Source organism: Ursus arctos, unplaced genomic scaffold (assembly GCF_023065955.2).
Source record: "Ursus arctos isolate Adak ecotype North America unplaced genomic scaffold, UrsArc2.0 scaffold_18, whole genome shotgun sequence".
Taxonomy (NCBI): Eukaryota; Metazoa; Chordata; class Mammalia; order Carnivora; family Ursidae; genus Ursus; species Ursus arctos.
Window position 1 is genome coordinate 38,034,112 of NW_026622852.1, and position 26,535 is coordinate 38,060,646.

Below are 26,535 nucleotides of genomic sequence, written 5' to 3' on the forward strand. Positions count from 1 at the left end.
GTCAGGAATTCTGGGCCCAGTTCAGTTCAGTTCAATTCAATTCAGCAAACATTTACTGAGCGAGGTCCTCTGCGCCGGGCTCTGGGCCAGAAGCTGGGGATCCAGAGAGTGCCTTCGACACAGTACCTGCCTATAGAGGGTTCACAGCTTCATGGGAGGCAGATCCCCGAAAACAGGGTGATGACGTGGCAACTCAGGGGAACATTGGCAGTGCAGGGGGGACCACTATGCCGGGAGTTGCAGGCAATGAAGGCTTCCCAGAAAAGGGGTCATGTAGAATTTGGGTGGGCGGGAAAAGAATGAGATAGGACGTCCAGGCAGAGACAGAATCGTGATGTGAATGGCAGTGTCTGCTGTGGCTGCCTGGAGCGGGAACAGAGGGATCTTCGTGCCCACTCTTCTGGGAGGCAGAGGGAGGTCTCAGAGTCCTGAGCTGTGGGATGATCCCCCCGGACAGGTGCTAGTCAGGATCCCCCTGCCTCCAGGTGTTCTCTGTGGGCTGGCGACCACCTGTTCTTTCCCAACTGCCGTGATTTGGGCTCCTCTTCTTCTAAAGCAGGTCTTACTCACCAGCTTACCCTCCCAGGGTTGTCTGGGAGAAAAGAGGGGGATTGCATGGATAATGGGTGTGGGGGTCCACGAGGCTAAGACCAAAGAAACGCTCTGGCTTGTATATACAACAGACTTCCCACTAGGGACTCCTGATTCCACAAACTATCTCCATTGACTTTAAAGGAAGATGAGCCTGGCAAACTCTTATTCATCCTTCAAAAGCCAACTGAGATTTCACCTTCTCCAGGAAGCCTTCCTAGAGCTCCCTCACTAGTGCTCCTGCCTTGTATTCATCACAGGCTTTGGTAATTTGTATGATCACCAGCCTATGCAGCCCACTTGACTACTAGATCTTCACACACAGGCCTTTGACCTATTTGTCTCTTTCTCTCCGGACCCAGCACGGGGCCTCGGGCATAAGAGGGCATGAGAAAATATTTGCTGAACAGAACTGAAAGGAAATCTTGCTGCATTAGCAGAAGTAGGAGTAATAATGGTGATATTATCAGCCCTATTTGAGGAATGAGGAACTGTGGCCGAGGGCAGTGAAGGGGCCCGCTCATCATGATGGCACATCCCGTCAATGACAGGACAGAACTGGGACTTGAACCCAAACAAGCCTGTTGACTGCAAGGGCTGGAGTAGACTTCTTCACCCACCCAAGCACAGCGTGCGATGGCTGACCAGTGCTGCTCAGCCAGGAGATTGAAAATAAGAGTGCGTGTTGGCAGACGGATTGCTCCTAACCAGGAACGGTCACTTAACCATCAACTCTCTTAACCCTGACAACAGCTTCGGGAGGTCTGTGTGTGATCATTGCCTGACGCCAAAGATTAGGATCCAGAGAAGCAGTTAAGAAATGCATCCAGGTCGGGGCGCCTGGGTGGCACAGCGGTTAAGCGTCTGCCTTCGGCTCAGGGCGTGATCCCGGCGTTCTGGGATCGAGCCCCACATCACGCTCCTCCACTATGAGCCTGCTTCTTCCTCTCCCACTCCCCCTGCTTGTGTTCCCTTTCTCTCTGGCTGTCTCTATCTCTGTCAAATAAATAAATAAAATCTTAAAAAAAAAAAAAAAAAGAAATGCATCCAGGTCATACCAAGAAGAGACAGAGCTTGCATTCAAACTCAGACTTGTTCCAGAGCCCATGCTCTGCCCCACTGCACTTTCCCCAGGGAACGTGACCCAACTTCAGATTTAGGAAGAAAGAGAAAGCACATACATACATATACATATACACAAACATTATAGTATTTGTTGTTGTTTTCGCTGTTTTTTGGGGGCGTGGAGGGGCAGAGGGAGAGGGAGAAGAGAATCTTAAGCAGGCTCCATGCTCAGTGCAGAGCCTAACGTAGGGCTCAATCTCACAGCCCTAAGATCATGACCTGAGCCAAAATCAAGAGTTGGATGCTTAACCTACTGAGCCATCCAGGTGCCCCTATATATACTGTATTTTTAATAGATTTATAAACCAAAATGTGTCTCCATATGACAGCGGCGGTGGGGGGAGAAAAAGAAAAAGAAGAATGTTTCTAGAAAAATCCTGAATTATACAAATTGAGAGTTTTAGAAAATTTAGAGCATTGCAGAGTAAACTGCATGGACCTGGTTGGAATGTGCTCATTCTGCTACTGAGCAGCTGTGTCATTCTGGGCACATCTCTTCACCTCTGGATTTCGTCTGTTTTCTCGGCTGCCTGAGCCTTCCTGAAAGCCGTCCCTTTCGGATTGCCCAGTCCTGTGCAGTTTGTTATCAAGTGCAGTCTTTTAGTGCCCTCTACTGTCCATTTGCGGCACTGCCAGCGGCGTGGTTTGAAAGGAGAGGCAGTCTAGGTCTGAGCCAAGCAGGGAGGAGCCAAGGACACCCCCAGGAGAAGCCCAAGGCGTGAAGCAAAGGCCAGTCCATCCCTTCAAAGACTTAGAAGTCCTGCCCACACAATCTCAATTGTTTCCTGAAGCCCCGCCCCCCCAGCACCACCTGGATTATTAAGTGCTTAACATTGTGTTGTAGTTACTTGTTGACATGTTGGTCTTTTTAAGCACAACGCCTGGTGTTACTTTTATATTCTCTTCCTGCCCCCTAGAAGAGTGTGTGACACAAAAGCCCTCAATTCAGGCTTGCTGAGTGGATGACGAAGGGTGAGAAGAATGAATGAACCAACAGGAGAGTCTCAGCTAGAGTCTATCAAGTTCAAGTTCAAGTATGTTAAATGGTTTGCTGGAGTTCCACAGCTTGCAAGTGAAAAAGATTAGATTTTAACCCAGCTTTGTCTCGCTCCAAAGCCCACACTCAGAACCACTATCCTACACTGCCTCCTTATGAAGGGATATAGGCAAGAAGTTCACAATAAATGGTAAGTAAAGAAGTAAAATTGCATCATCACAGTGAGCACAGTTGTGCAAAAGTATGTCTGCATGTTGAGAATATTTGCTGTGCAAGAATGATAGGATTATCTATGCTTTTTCTCAAGTCATTTCCTTTAGTGACAGCTGCTCTATGGTTTTTACAATTCTAAAAAGTTGCCTTCACCTGCGAAAATTACTGCCTTTAGCCTGATAAGGTCTTAGCATTGGTTGCACATGAGAATCACCTTGAAGGTCTATTTGAAAAGATACTCAGTGCCTGGGCTCCATCACAGATGAAGGGAATCTGGCTTGCTGGGGGTTGGTCCAGGCAGCAGTATTTTAAGGGCTGATTTTAGTGTGCAAGTAGGATTGAAGAATAACTTCATGGAGAAGCTACCCCCACCCCCACTCTTCTTCTTCCGGAGAATCTAGCTGCCTTGTGTTCTGCAGCCCCATGCTACTTAACTCAGGCTTTTCCCTCTGTGCCCAGGAGGGGCTGACAATATGACTTTTTTTCCCAATCTTTTTTGCAAGGAGGCACTGGGAGGACTTTTTGGCTGATGGAAATGTTCTACATTTTGTTTTTTTTTTTTTAAAGATTTTTTATTTATTTGACAGAGATAGAGACAGCCAGCGAGAGAGGGAACACAAGCAGGGGGAGTGAGAGAGGAAGAAGCAGGCTCATAGTGGAGGAGCCTGACGTGGGGCCCGATCCCGTAACGCCGGGATCACGCCCTGAGCCGAAGGCAGACGCCCAACCACTGTGCCACCCAGGCGCCCCGGAAATGTTCTACATTTTGACTGTGGTGGTGGTTACATGACTGTATACATTTGCCAAAACTCATTAAATTGTGGACTGAAAATTGGTGAATTTTACTTTATGTAAACTATACTTTACTAAGCCATTTTTTAAAAAAAGTATGACTATTGGAAAGGAAGAAATAAAATGTATTATTCACAGATCGTATGTTTGAATATAAGGAAATCTAATATAAAGTATTAAATTAGTAATTGGCAAGAGAGCTGAATACGAGGTGAATGGATAAAACACATTTATACTTCTTCATGCTAGCAATAAACAACTAGAAAATAAAAATTTTAAAATATTTATAATAACAGAAAACAAAATATCTAGGAATGATTTGAATGAGAGATTTTGAAGACCAGCACACTGCCAACCATAAAACATTCCTGAGAGAAATTAAAGAAGAATGAGGTAAATTGAGAGATAAACCATATTCCTGAATTGGGAGACATAATATGGATAAGATATGAATTTCCCTTATGTGCACCTACAGACTTAATGCAAACTCAATAAAATTCTGGGAAGTTTTTTTTAAGTGGATATTGGCAAGTTTATTTTAAAAATTATATGGAAGCAAAGGACATAGAATAGCCAAGGCAATATTGAAGATTAACAAAGCGGAGGACTTCTACTACCAGCTATAAACTTATTATAAAGCTACAGAAATTAAGACAGTGTGATACATGGATAAACTAATAGGCCAATGAAATAAAATAGAGTCCAGTATCACTCCCATCCATATATGGTCATTTGATTTATGCCAAATGTTCTACAGGAAGCCAATGAAGAAAGCATTAACTTTTCAGTAGAGAAAAAAAGAAAAAAAAAAAAAGAAGAAACTGGACCCTTCACACCATGTACAAACATTCATGATGGACCATGGATATAAATGTGAAAGATGAAATAATAAAGATGCTAAAAGGAAACATTGCAGAATATCTTCATGATCTTGGGGTATGCAAAGATTTTTAAAAAAAGGTGTAAAAAGTATAAACCATAAGAGAAAAGCTTGATAAATTGGATTTCATCAATATAAATAACTTCTATTCATCATAAGCACATTAACAGAGAAGGCAAACCACAGACTAGTAGAGAATATTAGCAATACACATATATCTGACAAAAGACTCATACCCAGCCTATATAAAGAGCTCTTACAAATCAATAAGCAAAAGACATACAATCTAATTTTAAAAAATAGACAACAATGATTGTTTCACAAAGAAAGCTATCCAAATGTCAATTGTTTATGAAAAATAAGCTCAATATCATTATTATTTATTTGGCTAAAGCAAATTAAAACCTCATGATGGTCTGAAGGGGTATATGGGAACTCTGTAACTATAACTGCTCAAGAAAAACCTATGATTTAAAAGAAATTATTGACAATGAACAACAACAACAAATTCAGAAAAAAAGATCAGACTTGTTACCAGAAGTGGATGGTGGGGGAGGGAGAGTTGGGGGAAGGGGGTCAAAAGGTCAAAACTTCCAGTAATAAATAAATATTAGGGATGTAGTGTACAACATGATGACTATAGCTGACACTGCTGTAGGATATATAGGAAAGATGTTAAGAGAAAAGATCCTAAGTGTTCTCATCACAAGAAGAAAATTTTTTTGTCTTTTTTTCCTTCCTTTTTTCTTTTTTAAATTTTATCTGTATGAGAGGATGTATGTTAGCTGAACCTATTGTAGTAATCATTTCACACCACATGTACATCAAACCACCGTGCTGTATGCCTTAAACTTGTACAGTGATGGGGTACCTGGGGGGCTCAGTCAGTTAAGTGTCTGACTCTTGATTTCAGCTCAGGTCATGATCTCAGTATTGTAAGATTGAGCCCCACATCAGGCTCTGTGCTGGGCGTGGAGTCTGCTTAAGATTCTCTCTCTCTCCCTCTGCCCCTCCCCCTGCCTCCCCCAAAAAACCAAAAACCAAAAAACAAACCCCCCCAAAACCCCAACCAACCAAACAAAAACACCCCAAAAACTTATACAGTGATGTATGTCAATTATTTCTCAGTAAAACTGGGGCTAAAACCCCCACATAATCCTCCATCCTCTCCTGCCCCATCACTTGATATAATTAAAAGTACTAATAAAGCTAGTGTTGACAAAGGTATAGAGCAACTGGAATTCTTGTTGCTACAACCATTTTGGAAAACTGACAGTATTTACTAAAGTTAAACATAAGTAAGTCTTAGGTCCACACATGCCGCTCTGTATACGAAAGACGAGCACATTCTTATGTTCACCAAAGGACATGTATGAATATTCTTAGCAGTGAAACTGGAAAAACCTTAAATATCCCTTAATTGTAGAATAGAAAATAAATTGTGATATATTTGTACAATGGAAAACTATGTGTCAGTGAAAAAGGACAAACTGCTACACGCCATAAAGAGGATGAATCTCATAGACATAGATGAGGGAGAAGAAGGCAGATGCAAGAGAGCACTCATCTCTGATTCCATTTGCTTGAGGTTCCAAAGCAGACAAAACAAATCTGTGGTGATGAAGGGCAGAATGGTGATTATCTTTGGGGGTAGGGAGCCTTCCAGAGGGCTGGGTGTTTGTTTTGATCTGGGTGGTGATTTCAAGGGCATATATAAGTGTAAAAATTCACTGAGCTCTTCTATTAATATTGGTGCACTTTTCTATATATGTATTATATATATGATATATTTATATATAATGCCTAAAATCAAATCTGTATAGCAGTCTCTTCTTCCCTTCCTCCTTTATCTTCTCTTCCTCTCCTTCCTTCTTGTGTGTGTATATGTCTCTAGAGTCTGTCTGACAATATTATCCATGTTTTAGTGTCTCTTTGATTAATTCTACTTCCTTGTGCATTAATTCTCTTTCTTGACATTGTTGCTGTTCTTCTCCCAGTGTTGGCTTTCCTCAGATATTCTTGGCTGCCCACTCTTCGTTGACGTTAGAAGTCCCTGGTAAGGGGCGCCTGGGTGGCACAGCGGTTAAGCGTCTGCCTTCGGCTCAGGGCGTGATCCCGGCGTTATGAGATCGAGCCCCACATCAGGCTCCTCTGCTATGAGCCTGCTTCTCCCTCTCCCACTCCCCCTGCTTGTGCTCCCTCTCTCGCTGGCTGTCTCTATCTCTGTCAAATAAATAAAATCTTAAAAAAAAAAAAAAAAAAGAAGTCCCTGGTAAGCTCATGATGACCGCTCATATGTTCAAGTTGCTGCCTTCCTTCACTGTGGGTGAAACGGGATGTGTGCTCGTGGTTGTCCTCCAGGATGGAGATTCTTGGACCCACCCTTTGAGTTTTCTATGAATCTGGGCTTCAGAATCTGCACTCAGTGCTTCCACTTGGGAGAGATGCTGCTGTCTGTCCCTCGTTAGAGGTGGTGGAAGGGGAAGGCTGACAGGTCTAGCTGTTTCTCAGAGTGGTTTTCAAATCTCCATCTCTAAACCAGGAGCATTAACATCACCTGGGAACTTACTAGAAAGGCAAATTCTCAGGTCTTACCCCCAGAAAAACTGAACCACAAACTCAGGGGTGGGGTGTGGACATCTATGCCTGGACCCACGCTCCAGGCGATAGCGATGCCCCATCAGGTTTGAGGATCGCTGTCTGTTTATAGAGTACCCCAGTTAATTTCCTGGACCATCACTTTTTCTCTTTCTTGACCTGTTTTCATTGCAGGGAGCCTTGCAAGTATTTTAAGCTAGATGTCTTCCTTCCTGTTTCTCCTTCAGTCCAATCCCAACTGCTTTCTATCATTCAGAAATTCCTTATAGTTTCTGGTGGGTGATAGCCCCCATTCTTGATTTCCAGTGTTCTGCTGGATTTTTAAAAAATTTTTATTAAAAAGAATTTTTTTTAGTAGGCACCACACCCAGGCCCCGCACCCAATGCGGGGCTTGAAATCCTGACCCTGAGATCGAGACCTGGACTGAGATCAACAGTCAGATGCTTAATCGACTAAGCCACCAGGCACCCAGATTTTCATTTTTAATTGTGGTAAAATTTATAGAACATAAAGGTTCCTACCGTGACTGTTTTTGAGTGCAGAGTTGAGCAGCGTTGAGTACGTTCACGTCGTTCTATAGCCCTCACCGCCATCCGTCCCTAGAACTTTATATCTTGCAAGACTGAAATTCTACACCTTTTAAGCAACAACTCCCCTTCTAATGGATATTTTCAGGCATTTTTTTCTGTCATTAAATAGAATTGGGGGTGGAATTTGAATCCACAGATGCTTGTCCTTTGAATGCCATCTTTTAAAAATTGTAGTTAAATATACATTACATACAATTTACCATTTGAACCATTTCTAGGTGTTACAGTTCACTGGCGTGGAGTGTATTATGTTACTGTGCAACTCGCACCACCATGAATCTCTAGAACTTTCTCTCCTCCCCAGACTGAGAGTTTGTACCCATTCAACACCAGCTCCATTCCTTCCGCCCCACCGGTGCCTAGCAACCACACTTCTGCTTTCGGTCTCTATGAATTTGACGACCTTAAGTACATCACAGGAGTGGAACCATACTGTATTTGCCCCTTTTGTGACTGGCTTATTTCACTGAGCATATTGTCTTCAAGGTTTATCCAAGTCATAATATGTGTTGGAATTTCCTTCGTTTTAAAGACTGAATAATATTCTATTGTATGTAAATACCACATTTTGTTTATCGAGGATGCTTGGGTTTCTTCCAGTTGTTGGCTATTGCAGATAATTCTGCTGTGACCATGGTGTACAAGTATCTCTTCATGTCCCTGCTTTCTATTCTTTTCATTCTTTTGGGTATATAGCCGGACGTGGAGGAGCTGGATCAGGTAGTAATTCTATTTTTAGTTTTCTAAGGGACTGCCATACTGTTTCCCAAGCAGCTGCACCAGTTTACAACTGTGCACAAGCGTTCAAATTTCTCCACGTCCTTGTCAACACTTGTTATCTTCTTAGTTTTGTGTTGTTTTTGATAACAGTCATCCGAACGGATATGAAGCGGTATCCCCTTCAAGTTTTGATTTTCATTTCCCTAATGGTTAGTGATGTTGAGCCTCTTTTCATTGCTTATTAATCATTCGTGTATCTTCCTTGGAGAAATGTCGATTCTAGTACTTTCCTTGAATCTGGTTGTTTGTGTTTTTGTCATTCTTTATACATTCTGGATATCAATGCCTTATCAGAGGTAATTTTCAAATATTTTCCCTCATTCTGTCAGCTACCTTGTCACTCTGTGGATAGCGTCCTTTGATGCACAAAAGTTTTTCATTTTGATGAAGTCCAATTTGTCTATTTATTCTTTTGTTGCTCGTGACTTTGGTGTCTTATCCAAGAAAATCAGAGCCAATTCTGATAGCATTGAAGCCTCATGTTTTCTTCTCTGTATGCCATCTTGATCCAACCTCTAATAACAGTTTCCAATTGTCTGCTAGTTAAGCATAAATATCAAGCTTTGTCCTGCCTCCACTCTGCCTCTGTCATTAGCATGGATATTTAAAATCTGGCACTTTCACTATCAATTCAAGGTGAGGATATAGCTGCTCTCTGATAAAAGGCTAAGACAGGCTGGAGTAGGGCCAGAAATCAGAATGACCTTGATCTTAACACTGGTCACACTGAAAGGGACCTGGGAATAGTAGAGTGGGCAGAGCTTTGGGGATCAAGGGAGCCTGCTCAAAATCTTGGGTTACAGCCTTGCCTCTGCCACAGCTAGCTGGGGGGCCCTGAGCAAGTTCCACCAATCTGAGTTTCAGTTTTTATGTTATTTTTTATCTTTAAAGTGGGGATAAGGTGTACTCGTGAGAATGACAGATAATCTATATAAATGTCTGGCTCTTGGAAGCTGGGAGATCTCATTATTAATTACGTGGTGCTAGACTTGGATGTCACCCAGTACATTTCCTCTACTTGGCCACTCCCGAGGCCAGCGTAACACGTCTTTATCTCTGGATCCCAACACCTGACACCACACCTGGTCCATGGTAAGTCAGGACCTCAGTACGCATTTGCTCAGTGAGTGATTTGGAAGGTGAAAAAACATTCCCTTGCAGCCTGCCTGAAGGTCACATTGTTGTCCTGGCACACAGGTGGGCCATCTGAGTCTGAGGGCTCCTGTGGAATGCTTTGCAGCCTTGACTGCTGCACCCTGCTGACTTCCTGCGTTCTTGCTCTTTGAATGTATTTCTTTCCACATTATGGATGCCAAATGAGCCCAACTTTTCCTTTCTCTTCTGCACTGCTGCCATTTTGTTTTTTTGTTTTTTGTTTTTTTTTTACTTCCCAAATGAAAATAATCCTGCACAGAAGATAGAATTTTGGAAGGGGTTTCGGTGGCAGTGAAAGCCAGGTGCCCAAATATTCTGGCTTGAGCACTGAAAGTCTGGGGTCTGGGAAACCCCTCTGTCCTGCGGCTTCCTTCAGAACAGCTGGTCACTCTAAAAAGGCAAGGGGAAGCTGACCGTATCTGCACCAACTACAAGATCGAGACCTTTCGAATTCCCTCGAAAGCTGGGTTAGATATGTTCTGTCTGGTGCTCATAGGTCACACTGAATTTAGTACTTAGGTGAGCATGGAGTAGACCAGATTTTCCTTCCAGCTTCATTCACATTTTTATTCTCCGTACGCAGCAACCCCATTGACTACTTTTAGGAAGTTATAGCATGCGGTATTTCTTGACGTGGTAAAGTGGCTGAAATTGAGACTGAGAAAATAAGTGTATTAATTTTGGATCCTACCTCCTTTTCTAAATCTATTTTCAGACTGCAATTTGCTCTCATCAAAACCAGCCTTTGTTCTTTGGTGAAGTAGTTGCTCAAAGACAAGTCTTTATGAGTAATCTTTAGAGAAAGAGGAAGCAGGTTAATTTCACGTTAAAATCTGTTGGATGCCAAAGGTGGTAGGATGTGCAAAAATAGGGGCTTTAGCTGTTTAAAAAAACACCCACAACTTTTCTTCCCGGAAACAGTCTCCTTACTGTTTCTGAGTTCACATTGAGTGGAAGATGATTACCATCACTTAACTGAAGCATGAAGAGGCAGGTGGTTTATATCCTGGTCCATCCGTGATGAGCTCTCACTGCGCCACATGCTGTTTCCAAGGGTCCAGACCCTCCCTACTGTTATCAGCCATGCACTGTAAATGTCTAGCTTTATTTTTTAAGATTTTATTTATTTATTTTTATTTTAGAAAGGTGGGGGGGGAGGGGCAGAAGGAGAGGGAGAAAATCTCAAGCAGACTCTGCGTTGTGCAGGGAGCCGGACGCAGGGCTCGATCTCATGACTGCAAGATCACAGCCTGAGTGGAAACCAGGAGTTGGATGCTCAACCAACCGAGCCACCGAGGCATCCCCAAAATGTCCAGTTTAAAACAAGTCATCCACCGGCTTAAAATTCCTCACTGTCTCTCCTACTTCTCCTAGGATAAAGTCCAAAGATATCCCAGGCTTGTGGGAGCCCATGCTCAATGGATCCTATCAATTTGCTTTCTGGCCCCCTCCCAGCTTCTTCAGAGCCCTCCTCTTATTCACAAAATATAAAATTAACCATTTTAAACTGAACAGTTCAGTAGCATTAGTACATTTACAGTGTTGTGCAACCATCCCTACTCTCTAGTTTTGGAGCATTTTCATCGCGTTAAGCAGTCACTCCCCGTTGTCTCTCCCCCCAGCCCCTGGCCACCACCAATCTGCTTTCCATCTCCAAGGATTTATCTGTTTTGAATATTTTATATAAACGGAATCATATACTCTGTGACCTTTGTGTCTAGCTTCTTTTATGGAATACAGTATTTTTGAGGCTCGGCTATGTGGTGGCAGTGTTAGAAAGTCACGCCTTTTTAATGGCTGAATAATATTCCATTGAATGAATAGACCACGTTTTGTTTATCCATTCTTCTGTTGATGGACGTTTGGATTGTTTCCATCTTTTGGCTATTGTAAATGGTGCACGCATATACATATTTTTGTCTAAGTACCTGTTTTCAGTTCTTTTGGGTATATACCTGAAAGTGGAATTGCCAGGCCACGTGGTAATTCTGTATTTCATGTTTTGAGGAACTGCCAGACTATCGTCCTCTCCTTTCTCTCGTGTTTCAATAGCACAACACATTCAAGTAAATTTCTGTCATATTACAATTAGAAGATGCCTTTTATCGTAACAGGCTGGGTTGTGTCTTATTCATCTGTGAACGTCAGGTGGTCTAGTATAGAGCTTCACAGAGAAGGTGCTCCATAAAATGTCTGTGGAATTGGATTGACTATAGGAGGATTGTATATAGTTTTATCCTTGAGGAGAATGTGGTGTCTGTGGTAAGTCTTTGAATATGAGTAATGAGCTAAGTGGAGACAGAGGGTGGGTGAGGTGAAGAAGAGCCTACTGACTGCTTTGGACAAAGGGAAAGGAACATGAGTGTAGTAGAACCAGTTATCCATATGCCTGGCTTCTATTACTGGTTTGCCTTTACCTAACTCATTATAATTCCATAGGAAGTTAGATTCCCCTCTCTGTCAAATGAAAAGGTTGCATATTTTAGTGATATTCAAGTTTTTGGTTTTCTTGAAAGCAATGGAAACTTTTTCCTATGATCTAGCAGGGGAAAGCCCAATGGGGTTGGGGTATGTGGGTTGGGGTATGCATTTGAGGAGAGGGTCTTTAGGGGGAGGCCAGAACGCAGCTATCCCTGCAGCCCCAAGAACCTTGACAGGACCCCAAGATTCCAAGGTCCCAGCACAATCTGAGCTCCCCTCAGTAGTTCTGACAGACCTCTGTTCTACAAAGATTAGGAAAGCGTTAGTGCACTAAAGACATAATATTCTGTAAAAAATATTTTTTTTCCAAGGAATAAAGGGGAACGTAAGGATTGAGGAAGCAACTTAAGCAAGAAAAGAACAAAAGGTCTTTCTTTATGAAAAATTATAGTGAATAGTACGCTTGGTTAAAAAGGGGGTACCCCAGGGGCGCCTGGGTGGCTCAGTTGTTAAGCGTCTGCCTTTGGCCCAGGGCGTGATCCCAGAGTCCTGGGATCGAGCCCCACATCAGGCTCCTCTGCTGGGAGCCTGCTTCTTCCTCTCCCACTCCCCCTGTGTTCCTTCTCTCGCTGGCTGTCTCTCTCTCTGTCAAATAAATAAAATATTTTTTTTTAAAAAAAGGGGGTACCCCACCTTCTCACCTCCTCATCCTTAAAACGTAAAAGTAAAGATATTGTCAGTTGACTTCATGACAGAATTGTCACACATTTTTACTTTCCTAACCGAACGGATTCCTTCACTATGAGAGCATTTCCTCTGCAAATGTCCTGTTCTGAACCAAAGCTGAACATGTCAACGGGCAGGCTTAGTCTTGTCCTAACACTCTGGGTTTCCTTTTCTTTCTGTCTCTCTCTCTTTCCTGGGGAATTGTCTTGAAAGCGTAACATTTACACTGTACCCTCACATCACCTTTTCTCTCTAGTTCTTTGCTTTGGAATTAGCCTGCAAAATCAGGGGTTAGCTGAGTCCCCCTGGCCATTTCCTGACACGCCTATGGCGCTGGCAGGCTGGGACCTGTCCCCTCAGCAATGGTCACTGTTGACGCTCGCCCCGCCTGGGTCTCGTTGGATTCTTTATTTCCGTGGAGCTCATTTGTAGGCCATGCTTCTGAAAATATCCTGCCTGAACTCCAACATCGCCTCTCTTTATTCAGATGGAGGCACAGAAGTTCTTCAGGCACTGAGACTGAAGATGATTTACACAGATGTCTGAGTGAGCCCAAAACACACGGTGTTCTAACACTGACATTCCTACTGGCTGTCATAGAAACACAGTTTAAGCAGTGTAACCACCAATGTTATTCACATTCTAGTATTAACCCTCCCTTTCTTTCTTTCTTTCTTTCTTTCTTTCTTTCTTTCGCGAGGCTTTTCTTGAAATTCTAGAACTTCTTTTAAAACAGAGTTTCTAAACAATGACTGCCCCTTGGGTGGCATAGCCCTATTATAAAAATAGAAAGGATATTCAGTTTTATTACGCCTCTGGTTTGTCTTGCTTAACATTTGCTTTCATTCCAAAATCGGCATGAATACAAACACTGCAATATTTCCACCATTTCTTTAAATGCTTTGTTTCCAGGGAACTTACGGTTTTCCGGAGGAGGGTGCCGGCGTGACGATAATCCCTCTTGCTCCACCATGATGCTGCTGGACGAATGGAGAGGTGAATGCTGTAATTCTTTAAATAGCACTTCAAAAATGATTTAGAAAAGCTAAAGTCTGTCTTGTAAACCCCAGAACTTGTCTCACAAATCTTGCCTCGATCGGCTTCCAAAGTATAATGCAACATGATTATTTTCCTCTGGGGAAACCTGTGAAACAGGTCTTTGAGCTCCATTTAATGTGTCAGAGTTTTAATTGATTCTTTACCACGTCGATCCACCCCATAATAGCAGTGCTAAGCACAGGACGTGTTTTACGGGAATCGTCACCCGGAGCTTAATTTGTTGTTTGGTGCATAGCAGACGGACTATTTCACAATGAAAATAAATCTGTTTCGTGTCCTGAGAATTTCTTCCCGATGAAGTCTGTTCGGATGATATAGAGAGTGCAATCCCTGATAGCCTCCAATTAGCACTACTGTGCTTGCGGGGAAAACTTAGTCACTGCTCCCTGCCAGCTCCAAAGACATTTTGGTTGAGAGAGGGGCATCATGCAACTCTTAATCCTTGAGTGCATTCATTCACTCTTCCCTTGCTTCTTGAAGCACAAGACAAAGGTGATCCACAGGCCCTTATTTAGAATCCGTGTAAAGCAACTTTGCATACCTTATCTCATTCTGTTCTCGTGATACCATTACAAAGAAGGCGAGGCAGATATCATTATGCCCATTTTACAGATAAGAGAACCTCCTAACGAACCTTGCAACCTCCTCAAGGAAGGATAATAAGCACCAAGCAAGGACTAGAAAGCAGATACTCTTTTTAGTAATTACTGTTTTTCCTGGAGAAGAGCCAGGAGTGCTTTACCTGGAACTGGCTGCATGCAGCACCATTTCCTTCCCCCAACACAATTGGTTCATTCATTCAATCAACAAACATTTGTAGTGAGTATGAATTTGGGGGCTCAAAATTGGATCTGGCAAACAAAGGTGGCTTTCTTTTTCTATAACTTCAATTAAATTCTCTCCTGGGCCCTTACGCCTTCTGGTGACAGAAACCTGTCAATTCTAGTTTTTTTTCAGCTGGCTCAGCGATTCCGCCCTCCCTTTTTTTCCACGGTTGTATGTAAATTCAAGCCCCTGAAAGGTGTGTGTGTGTGTGTGTGTGTGTGTGTGTGTGTGTGTGAGATGGAGGATGTGTTTGGCCTTCAGAGGTCTTCCCACCCTGGCTGCTATTGAAATGTGTGGCCCATCTGGTCTTCAGACATTTGGAAAATGCTGGCATTCCTTGTTATGTGGCGTTTTTGTTTGTTTGTTTAAATGTGATCTTGGGGTGTCTAAGAACTGCTGGCTCTCCCTCTTTCAGCTGGCTTCTGTGTCCTCCTTATACGTGTGGGAGATGTTTGCTGGCTCTCCTGGGCTGCTCAGAGGATCTGGGGGAATGCCATAGGTCTATCTCAGGTCCTCTTGGTCTAGCCTTGTCATATGTCATTTTTATTCTAAAGCTGCTCCCTCCTATCCTACTGTGCATGGGGGTGGGGAGAAAATACTATTTCTCCATCTCCTGAGGTATCCCCTGGTGTGAGGCACACGTCCCTTCTCCTCCAAATATACCAAATATACCAAACCGACCTGGGCTGTGCCTGATATCCCTAAGCACAAGCATACCCCTCACCCCGGGGCGTTAGCCCAGGGGAAGGAGGGCAGTGCAGTGTGCCGGCTGATTGGAAGCATGTGTAAGATGCCATTGGTGCCTTTCTTGGAGACCTGAGCAAAGACTATGATCCTACAGTTTCCTTGTTATCCTAGCTATTTGGTGCTCACAACTTTGGGCAACTGATCTGAACTCAGATCTGAGCAGAAAACCAAAGGAGGGGCGCTTGGGTGGCTCAGTCGTTAAAGCGTCTGCCTTCGGGCGTGATCCCGGCGTTCTGGGAACGAGCTCCGCATCAGGCTCCTCTGCTAGAAATCTGCTTCTCCCTCTCCCACTCCCCCTGCTTGTGTTCCCTCTCTCACTGGCTGTCTCTCTCTCTGTCAAATAAATAAATAAAATCTTAAAAAAAAAAAAAAAAGGAAAAAAAAAGAAAACCAAAGGAAACTTAATGATAAAACCATTGTAATTTTGTATCTGTGATCTCACTGGCCTTCTTCACCTCAGCGAGAGCTAGGAAGGTTGTCTCCATGTGGCCCCTATAAAACCAGGGTTACTCAGTAGCCTCTTGTAGGTACCACTGCATGTGGAGAAACACCAATCTGGCGTCTGAAATAATCCAAATTTTTATCTCTGCCTGTCAAAGAAGCTCTTAGAGTGTGTTCTTTACATAGAGCAAATTCCCTCCTTCTTCCAGCTTCTCTTTTCTCATTTTCTCTTCCTCTTTGCTTCCTATTTATCTTATCTATTATCTATCAATCTATCTATCAATCTATCTATTCATCCATCCATCCATCCATCCATCCATCCATCCATCATCTGTCATTGACTCATCTGTCTCACACCCAGTTTGGCTCTTTCCCAGCCCAAACTCCTGCCCCCAAATCTCTCGAATGGAGCTGGCATAGTCTTTTTTTTTTTTTTTAATAAACATTTTCAAGCACTTCCTGTTTCATTTTCTTCTATTTCTCTTTCCCTTTCTCCTTTTCTTTTCCTCTCCTTTCCCCAGAGGTAGGCATCATCCATCTTGTCTGCCCAACACAGGGCTCGAGCTCACGACCCTGAAATCATGATCTGAGCCAAAATCAAGAGTTGGATGCTTAACCGACTCAGCCACCCAGGCGCCCCCCCCACCAGAAATTCTTCTAAAACTTATTAAGTCTCATCTTTTTACTTTAAGATCTTTGATCTTCTGAAATTGATTTTGATGTGAGAAGTAATGAAGTTTGCTCTATTATTGTTATTTTTATTATAGAACATCTTCGGTAGGAAAATGAATCAGCAGCCATAGTGGGAAGACTATGGGATGTGCAGTTAGATAGTCTGGGTTCAGGTGACAACACCACTTACGAGTGTGTGACCTTGGTCATAAGCTCCCTAATTCCAGCTTCCTCATTGGAGTAGTGGAGATAAGAGTAGTTCCACCTCATGGAGCTGCTGTGAGTATTAAGTGAGATAATGCTAGTAAAGCACTTTGCACAGGGTCTGGCACCTAGCAGGGACTTAGTAAATGGCAGTTACAGTGGGTATGGTGATGGTGATAATTATTGTTGTTACGTAAGTAATGAGGCGAGGTCATCACACTTGTGAGTCAGGTGCACTGAGGACTTGGGGAGGCATTGCTCAGCCAGAGTACACACTTCAAACCACACAGAAAGCTGCTTTCTGTCCCAGAACATGTGTGAGGTTTGAATCCATGAGATGGATTTGAGTTTGTAGGATCAGGAAGTATGACTGGGAAATGGGCAATGTTGTAGATATACACATTCACATCTCCCTTAGTTAATGGTAGTAGACAAGGAAAATGAGGAATCCTATGTTTTCTAAGATAGTGTTTTTCAAAGTCAGAATAGAATCATCTCGTACCCTTGCTAAGTAAGATGCAGATGCTTGGGCCCCATCCCTGATCTAGGAAATTAGAACCGTGGGCAGGGCCTGGGAATCTGCATTTAGCAGGCTCCCCAGGTAATTCTTCTGTGCACCAAAATTTGTGAAACACTTCTCTAGAAAGAAAAGGAAGAAGGTGGGTGTGGGGATGGGAGAGGGGAGAGGAAAGGAGAGCAGAAGACAAAACAGGAAAAGAAAGAGAGGAGAGGGACTACTATCGTGAATTCGAGTATTGACATCTCCTGTTTGTAAATCTTTCCTGCCCGCCCCCCCCCATTACCTGCCATGATAAAATACAACCTGGATCCCACTTCTTATAGGTCACTCAAAAAGCCCATTTAGTCACCCAAAAGTTTTGAGTCTGGCTGTGGACCAGAACCTTGGAGAGAGACAGAAAAGACACATCATCCAGTAGTGGAGAAAGACACACACATCCCTCAATTCAGCATGAAGGTGCGGTGGTAGAGATAGGCATCAGGCGTACATGGAAGGCTGAAGTAGGGCCGCTAATGGGGGACATCTAGAAATGGCTTCCAGGAGGAGAAGTGCCTGGACTGAGTCTTGTAGAGAGTAATCATTCATTACTAAGAGGGGGAAAGAATTAGCAGGGAGAGGGGAGAGTGGGAGCCAAGACTCAGTCAAACAGCAGGGTGTGTCCAGGATACACTGGCTCAGTGTTGCTGGAGGAGGCAGTGTGAGATGGGAAGCTATTCTGTTAGAACAGTGGTCAGGAGCAAATATTCCCACAGTAGTAGCCATATCTCAAAAGATCCTGTGGGTTGGGCCAAGGAGCTTGATCATTGAGGAACCACCAAGGGTGGAAGCAAAGGATAAATTGGTGAGATGCTCATTTGCATGTTGTAATGTTGTTGTTTTTTTAAGACAGAAATAGTTTTATTGATTTTTCTGATCTATAAACATGATGCATGCCAATCGTGAAAATAAAGGTAATTCAGAAAGACATAAGGAAGAAAGTAGAAGTCACCTAGAATTCCAACACCCAGAGAAACTCTGCAATTACCGTATGTGTTTATCCTTCCAGACTTTCGCCTAGGTGCGCATATCCACCCACACACATACACACCGCATATTTTTAAATGAGGTTGTTTCACACACATTGTGAAATGCTGCCTTTTAATCATTTTTATCTTGACAATATGGAGTGGACATCTCTGTCTATAAATATAGATTTGTATCTTGATCATAATTTCTTTCTTTTTTTCAAATAATATTTTCTTTTATATTATGTTAGTCACTCTACAGTACATCCCTAGTTTTTGATGTAAAGTTCCATGATTCATTACTTGCATATAACACCCAGTGCACCATGCAATATGTGTCCTCCTTAATGATCATAATTTCTAATAGCTCTGTTGCTCACTTTTGACCTCCTTCTGACTCCCTTTCCACGTGTGGTCCTCTTCCCATCTGGCCTCGCTCCAAGTATCAGCTCGGGGGCTCAGCGCTCAAGTCCATCAGGCAGCTGGAGATGCTCCACTGTGGGACCTTGATTCTGGTAGGGCTTCTGTGATGGTTAATTTTATATGTCACATAATTTATTTGCTTGGGCCATGGGGTGCCAAGATATTTGGTTAAACATTATTCTCTGTGTGTCTGCGAAGGTGTTTCTGGCTGAGATTAACATTTGAATGAGTAGAGCAGATTGCCATCCCCAAAGTGGTGGGCCTCTCCTAATCCATCGAAGGCCTGAGTAGAACAAAAGAGTGGAGTTAGGGAGATTTTGCTCTCTCTGCCTGACTCTCTTCGAGCTGGGACATCAATTTTCTCTTGCTTTTGGGCTCAGACATGGACTGGAGTTTACACCATTGGTTCTCCTGTTTCTTAGGCCTTCAGACTTGGCCTGGAACTATGCCACTGGCTCTCCTGCGTCTCTAGCTTGTCACCTGCAGATATTGGGACTTCTCAGCCTCTACAATAAATCTCTTACAATAAATTCATACACACACACACACACACACACACACACACACACTTTTAAATCCGTGTATGTTCTGTTTCTCTGGAGAGCCCGGCCTAATGCAGCTTCCTGCCTTGTTCTTCTGTGTCTTCCTGGCCCACCACCTCCTCTGTGTCCAAGTCCCTTGCATTGTCCCCTCAGTCATAGCAACTCGGATCTCAGTAATGTTCTGCCTGTCCTAACACTCACCTGCTTCCTGTTTCTGTGGCTCCCTATGGCCTTCAGGATGACGTCCCAGTAGGCTGGACCAGGGAGCTTTCTTGTCAACGTCTCCAGTCTCACCCCCACACCCTCCCCATCATCCATCACCCACAGCCACTCTTCCTTAGGCTGCCTGTGTTTCCTGCTTCTTGTTTCCCGCTGTTGCTCAGGCTGTTCCTGCTGCCTGGAATGCCCTCCAAATGTATCTGGTTCACCTGGCTGACTCCAATTCATCCTTTGGAACTCCACTCAGTCATCACGCCCTCCAGAATGGTCCCTGACACAACTTAGCCTGGATTACCTGCTCCTCCTGGTGCTCCAAGAATACTCTGTGTTTCTCTTTGTTGTTTCTTTTATCAGGTTGTGTTAGTTTTATCTCTCATGTCTGTCTTCCTCTTTGGATTGTAAGCTCCTTCACTCATTTAACTTTGTATTCCTAGACCTTAAAATATAATTGGCGCCAACTACATATTTGTTGAATGAATAAACCCACATCTTTGTAGAGGGGGCTCCTCAAGAGCCGTCATACTCTTTTCATACCACCTACCCTGGTGGCTCAGATCTCTGCCCATCACTGCTTTCTGCTGCCTGGATAGACACCTATCTGGGACAGACCTTGAATTAGTATGGACCTTGGCTTGTGAGGATTACTTCTGCCTCTGCTGCCCTCTCTAACTGATCTTCTGGTTTGGACTCCTATGTCTTGCCCTTGACAATTAGCCAGTATAGCCTGTCATCTGGATCTACCTTAACTTTGAGGCCCAGCTCCCTCTACCCAGTACATCTTGTCACCTCAAAAACAACAACAACAACAACAACAACAACAACAACACTCGAAACCCAAAAACCAACCCTGCCATCTCCAAATTCCCTGTTTTACTCTACAGACATTAAGCATTATTATCAGTTTTATTCGATTATAGTAATACCTTGTCAAAAAAAGTCCTTCAGAGCAAAACAACAACAAATGTGTGCATTTGTGTGGTTCTGTGAAATTTACAAGGTGCCTTCACACAATTTGTTTCATTCAGTCCTCCTAACAACTGTGCGCAGTGGGTTATTATCCCCATTTTACAGATGAGGACAGTGAGGCTCAATGTAGTTAAATGAGCTGCTTGAGGCCTCATAACTGGGGAGTGACAGAGTGTGAACCTCGGGTGAGATCCTTGGATTCCAAAGCTTTGAACTCTCTGGAGTTCACCATGGCACTAAAACTTTAGGTATATCTGATTGTAAGCTTAAAAATATGTCCTCTCCAAATCTGTCCTCTGTACTACTATTAACATAAGTTTTTTAAAAACTTAAATTTAGAGCAGATTTCTTCCATGATTATAATTATCCAATAGACCCTGGTCTCTCACCTCGTTACATGGTGTTCTGATGGATCCCTAACCTCAGTCCCCACATTGTAGCAATCAATCTCTACCTTGAACCTTGCTCTGAAGGCCAGTGGTGGTCCAGCCTTGGTGCTCTTTGACTTCACCTCCCACCGCCACAGCATCTGCCCTTTGCCTGGCCAGTATGTCCTTCCTATCTAGCTCAGGTATCACCTCTACTCTGGACCCATTTTTAACACATCCTGTCCTCATTCTCCCCACTACCTGCTTCATAGTGTCATGGAGTGAGTCACACGTTTGTCCCAGCACCTCTAACCACTTGGGGTATTGTTTTGATTATCTGTCTGCCTCCCTCTGAAGACCTCTAGATTCTTCAGGTTAAAAATGAGGTCCAGGTCCTCCTGTGTTTATAGACATAGCACCTAGCACAAGCCCAGCATGGAATACAAGAGGCAAGTGGGAAGGCAAAAGCAGGAACATCCGTACGTGTCCTGCTGAGGTCTGTGCTACGATCCTGGTAGGGATTTTGGGAAGGAAGGCTTCAGTCCATCAGTCAGGCTGCCTGAGGCACCTTCCACAAAATGAACGGGATCAGATCCAGGATATGATTGTGGTTTCCCTGAACGCTGAACTCCCAAGCACGGCATGCAAGGCATCCTGCACTTGTCCCGGGTCCACCTCTCTGGACCCTGCAATCTACCTCTCCCGCGCTTCAGCCACACCCAGCGTGGGTCCAGTTCCCCTCACTCCACGCATGCCGTGCCTGGCACCTGGGAGGCACTTTCCTCCCCTCCTTGCGGGAACACTCCCCAACGTCAAGCTCTCAAGTTGAAACTCATTAGGACCACCTCCGTGGGTCCATGGTCCATCATTGCCTCCTTTGTGATTGCTCAAAGACTTGCTCAGATTCTCGTACGGTGTCTTTTTCTGTTTGTCTGTTCCCTTTATCGCCAACTGCCCTATTTAAAACAGCAACCCTCATTTCTCTGTAACCTCTAATCTTGCTTTCTTTTCCTTCCTAGCTCCTAACACCACCACCTGACATTTTCTGGTGTATTCATATTTTCCATATTATTGTGTGACTCCTCCCACTAGGAAGCAATGCTTCCAAATTCCTGATAGATAATTATCTTAGGGATTTAAGAACCAAAAATGGCAGTTTCTTGGAATTTGGGGAGATTCTCCAAATCATGTTATTCTTTTTACAAATCTAAAAAATAATTTTTCATAACTTTACTTAGTTTAAAATGATGAGTGACCATAATAATAAACAAGGAATCATTTTTCTGTGATAGGGTTATACCCAAAGTTTTAGAGATTTCCTGTTGAAAAAACCTGACATAATAAAAAATACAAGGTTTGTTAATTATGAATCAGTGTGTTATGATAAGATTATCTATTTCAATAACATACAAAAAATGGTTTTTGTGTGATTTTTTAAAAATAAAAGATTAAAGAACATTAACACAAATAAATTACTTTTTTTCATCCTATGACAAATATTCCAGATGTCAAAAATTTCATGTTTCATTGATTCAGTTAAGAGTAAATCCAAAAGTATCTTCAAGTTGGATATGTATTGTTTCATATAAGCTCATTTTCTTAATAATGACAATATCTTTTCTGTCTCCTTCTTTCAGCTCAGCTATCACCTCCTCAGAAAAGCCTGCTTGGACTGCACGATTCAAAGCAGCAGTGCCTCACTACGGGCTTTGCCTCGGTCTCCCTGCCTGCCAACAGGAGGTACGTGCTAAGAGAAGAGCAGAGACAATTTGTAAGTTTAACCAGGCCCTCAGAATTCTACAAGTTCATTGTGAGTCAACTTGTAAGAGGGCCACTGACCCTTCAGTTAGTAGCCATAGCAATAATAGTAATAAGCTATCATAGTAATAGCAACAATAAGAGCTATTTTTTAAAGGATATTTCGTTCTGTGTGGGTTTTTTAAAAATTTATTTCTTACTTTTTAAATTCCAGTATAATTAACATACAGAGTTACATTAGTTTCTGGTGTACAATATAGTGATTCAACAATTCTGTACTTGACTCAGTGCTCATCATGGTAAGTGTGCTCTTAATCCCCTTCACCTGTTTCCCCCATCCCCCACCCCACCTCCCCTCTGGTGACCATCAGTTTGTTCTCTAGAGTTAAGAGTCTGTTTCTTGGGGTGCCTGGGTGGCTCAGTCATTAAGCGTCTGCCTTCGGCTCAAGGCGTGATCCCGGGGTCCTGGGATCAAGCCCCACATCCGGCTCCCTGCTCCGCTGGGAGCCTGCTTCTTCCTCTCCCACTCCCCCTGCTTGTGTTCCCTCTCTCGCTGGCTGTCTCTCTCTCTGTCAAATAAATAAATAAAATCTTTAAAAAAAAAAGTCTGTTTCTCGATTCGTCTCTCTCTCTCTCCCTCTCTTTTCCTTTGTTCATTTGTTTCAAAAATTCCACATACTAGTAAAATCATATAGCATTTATCTTTCATTGACTGACTTATTTTACTTAGCGTTTTACTCTCTAGATCCATCCATGACATAAATCCATGACATTTCATTCCTTTTTTTATGGCTGAATAATATTCTGTTGTGTATATATATACCACATCTTCGTTATCTGTTCATCAGTCGATGGACGCTTGGGCTGCTTCCATAATTTGGCTATTGTAAATAATGCTGCAATAAACATAAGGGTGCGTATGTCCTTCTGATTAGTGTTTTTATTTTCTTCAGGTAAATACCCAGAAGTAGAATTGCCGGATTCTATGGTGGTTCTATTTTAAATGTTTTGAGGAACCTCCATACTGTTTTCCACAGTGGTTGCACTAATTTGCATTCCCACCAACCGTGCACAAGTGTTTCTTTTTCTCCACACCCTTGCCAACACTTGTTTCTTGTGTATTTGATTTTAGCCATTCTAATAGGTGTGGGGTGACATCTCATTATGGTTTTGATTTGCATTTCCCTGATGATGAGAGATGTTGAGCATCTTTTTATGTCTGTGGGCCATCTGGATGTCTTCTTTGGAGAAATGTCTGTTCATGTCTGTTGCCCATTTTTTAATTGGATTATTTTGTGTGTGTGTTGAGTTATATAGGTTCTTTATATATCTGGGATATTAACTCCTTATTGGATATGTCATTTGCAAATATAGTCTCCCATTCAGTAGGTTGTCTTTTAGTTTTGTTGGTTGTTACCTCTGCTGTGCAGAAGCTTTTTATTTTGATGTAGTCCCAATAGTTTACTATTTGTTTTTGTTTTCCTTGACTCAGGAGACATATCTAGAAAAATGTTGCTATGGCCGATGTCAGAGAAATTACTCTCTGTGCTCTTTCCTAGGATTTGTACAGTTTCAGGTCTCACATTTAGGACTTTAGTCCATTTTGAGTTTCTTTTTCTATACGGTGTAAGAAAGTGGTCCAATTTCTTTTCTCTCTCTCTCTCTCTTTTTTTTTTTTTTTGCATGTAGTTGTCCAGTTTTCCGAACACCATTTGTTGAAGAGACTTTTTCCCATTGCATTTTCTTGCAAGAGCTGTTTTGTTTCTGTTTCTGTTTTTGTTCTTAGTTCTTATTATGTACCAGGCATTGTTTAAGTCTTTAAAATGTATTGTCTCTATGGGACTAGGTAGAATTATTGTCCCCATTTTATTGGTCAGGTTACAGAGAAGTTAAACAACTTGCTCAAGGCCATGCAGCTAGGAAGTAGGAGAGCTGGGAGCGGAATCCAGAATGCTTGACTCTGGATTGTATACTTTTCACTGTGACATTTTACCGCCTCCAGAACAGTTTTATTCTATGCATAACACAGCGTATGTTTCCAGGAAAAAGGGAGGTATGGATGCACTTCCTCTACTCTGTGCTGTGTGGCACAGAAGAGTGCTGTGTTTGGTGTTGGTCCTCTTAGAGAGGGTCCAGAAATTAACCTTGAAAGGAAGACAGTCAGGGACCATGGGCACAAGCCCCGAGTGGAAAACATTCTCACCATAAACCACTGCCTATTTTCCCCACTAGAGAGTAAACTCCATGAGCTCAAGGATATTGCCCAGGACGGTCTCTCCAGGGACGAGAGGAGTGTCTGGCACGGAGCACACACTCAATATATTTGTTGAGTGAATAAATAAATCTGAGTCCCCAAATATTCTCATGTGTTGATATCCTATTCTACTCCTTGTGGATGAACAGATCCAATTTCTATATACTTTCGGCAACATCACAGAATTTGATGTCCTAAATTTTCCACTGGTATTGGGGCCATGCCTATTTCTTTTCTTTCTTTCTTTCTTTCTTTCTTTCTTTCTTTCTTTCTTTCTTTCTTTCTTTCTTTCTTTCTTTCTTTTTCGGCATTTAAGCCTTACCCTCCTCTTTTCTTTCCTTTCTCATCTCCACTTTCCCAAAGGCAATTGATATTAAAAGTCGATCCTCCCTTATCTTTCTCCCTGGTTGTATAATCATGTACATGTAAGTTTTTTCATTGGTTTTCCAAATGGTTCTCTTGCATCTGCCTTTCTCATGTACATAATGGAAATTCTTCCGGGTCAAACAAAATATAGAATAACCATTAAAAAAAAACCCAGTGTAATATTTCATGGTGTAATTGTTTTAGCAATTTATACTGTATTTCATACTGATTAGTGTTTTGATTGTTTTCCGTTACCATGTCTATCAGTTCTGCAATTTGCATTCTTACAGTCTTTAACCTTGTGCTTCCTTTCTATTTGTTACATTCCCTAAGTGGGATTTCTAGAGTATGAAGGTGTGTGGTCAGAATAGATTTGCTAGATTACTTCCCCAAAGAGCTATCACAATTCAAGTTCTATCAGCAAAGCCCAAGAATGCTCTTTTTTCTCTGCAACCCTCTGTGGGGACACAGACCTTCTCTGGACTTCTCGGCATTCCTATAAAAAGCCCTAGCCTCCTGAGACAGAGGAATGTACATGGTATAAAGCCAGGGAATGTTTGACTTCAGTTCTCCTAGGCACATTTTGCTTTTCACACTGTATGAGAATTAGATCTGCAGGCTTTTGTTAATTCCTCTAGTCCAAAAGGGTAATAAAACTTCTCTTATCTCTCCAAGAGGGACCAATGATTATAACCTGGACTAGATTTCTGTTACGCTTCTTAAGTGTCAGGAATACTGGACGGCTATCTTGCCAGGTATTTACATTTCAAAAGGAATGAAGCCCAGACCTTGGAGACATCCCTTGATGGTAAAAGCCTGAGACTCTGGGTGTAGCTGGCCCTTGGAGAGTTGTTTTTATGTTCCAAAGGGTAGAGTGAGAAGCCAGGATCCTTCTCATCCGCTTTCCAAAGAGCCAAGGTTTTTCTCCTTCCTTTCTAGAGAGGACGGGGATGGCCGCCCTTCTCCTGTATACAAATGGAGGAAATCCTTTCTTCCATCCCTTGTCTATGGAGTGAAACCTGCCACTCCTGAGAAAATTGCTGTGGCACTCACAGCATTGCCTGTGGGCTGACCCTGCGATTTACTCTGACTGTTCATCTGGTTGCATCAGTAAAGAATGCTTCCCCTCCCAATCCAAGCCCCTCATGTTTGTACTGTATCCACACATAGAAAGTACAAAAATTATGCAAGTGACATAACATTCCAGACCCTTCACAGTTCTTGGCAAAACATCCTGCCAGCATGAGGAATGATCATTATTTTTAATTTTTGCCAATCTAACGGGTGAGAACTGGCAC

The 26,535-nt window shown here is 42.8% G+C and overlaps 1 protein-coding gene across 4 annotated transcripts in view; it reads left to right on the plus strand.

Moving 5' to 3' along the window:
• Positions 1–26,535, plus strand: part of PALM2AKAP2 (PALM2 and AKAP2 fusion) — a 564,113-nt gene that overhangs the window by 16,931 nt on the left and 520,647 nt on the right. For all 4 annotated transcript variants that reach the window (XM_048223130.2, XM_057313652.1, XM_048223131.2 and 1 more), the window contains exons 3-4: positions 13,782–13,865; positions 22,497–22,599. In XM_048223130.2, the coding sequence (XP_048079087.1) occupies positions 13,782–13,865; positions 22,497–22,599 (187 nt within the window). The remainder of the gene's footprint in view (positions 1–13,781; positions 13,866–22,496; positions 22,600–26,535) is intronic.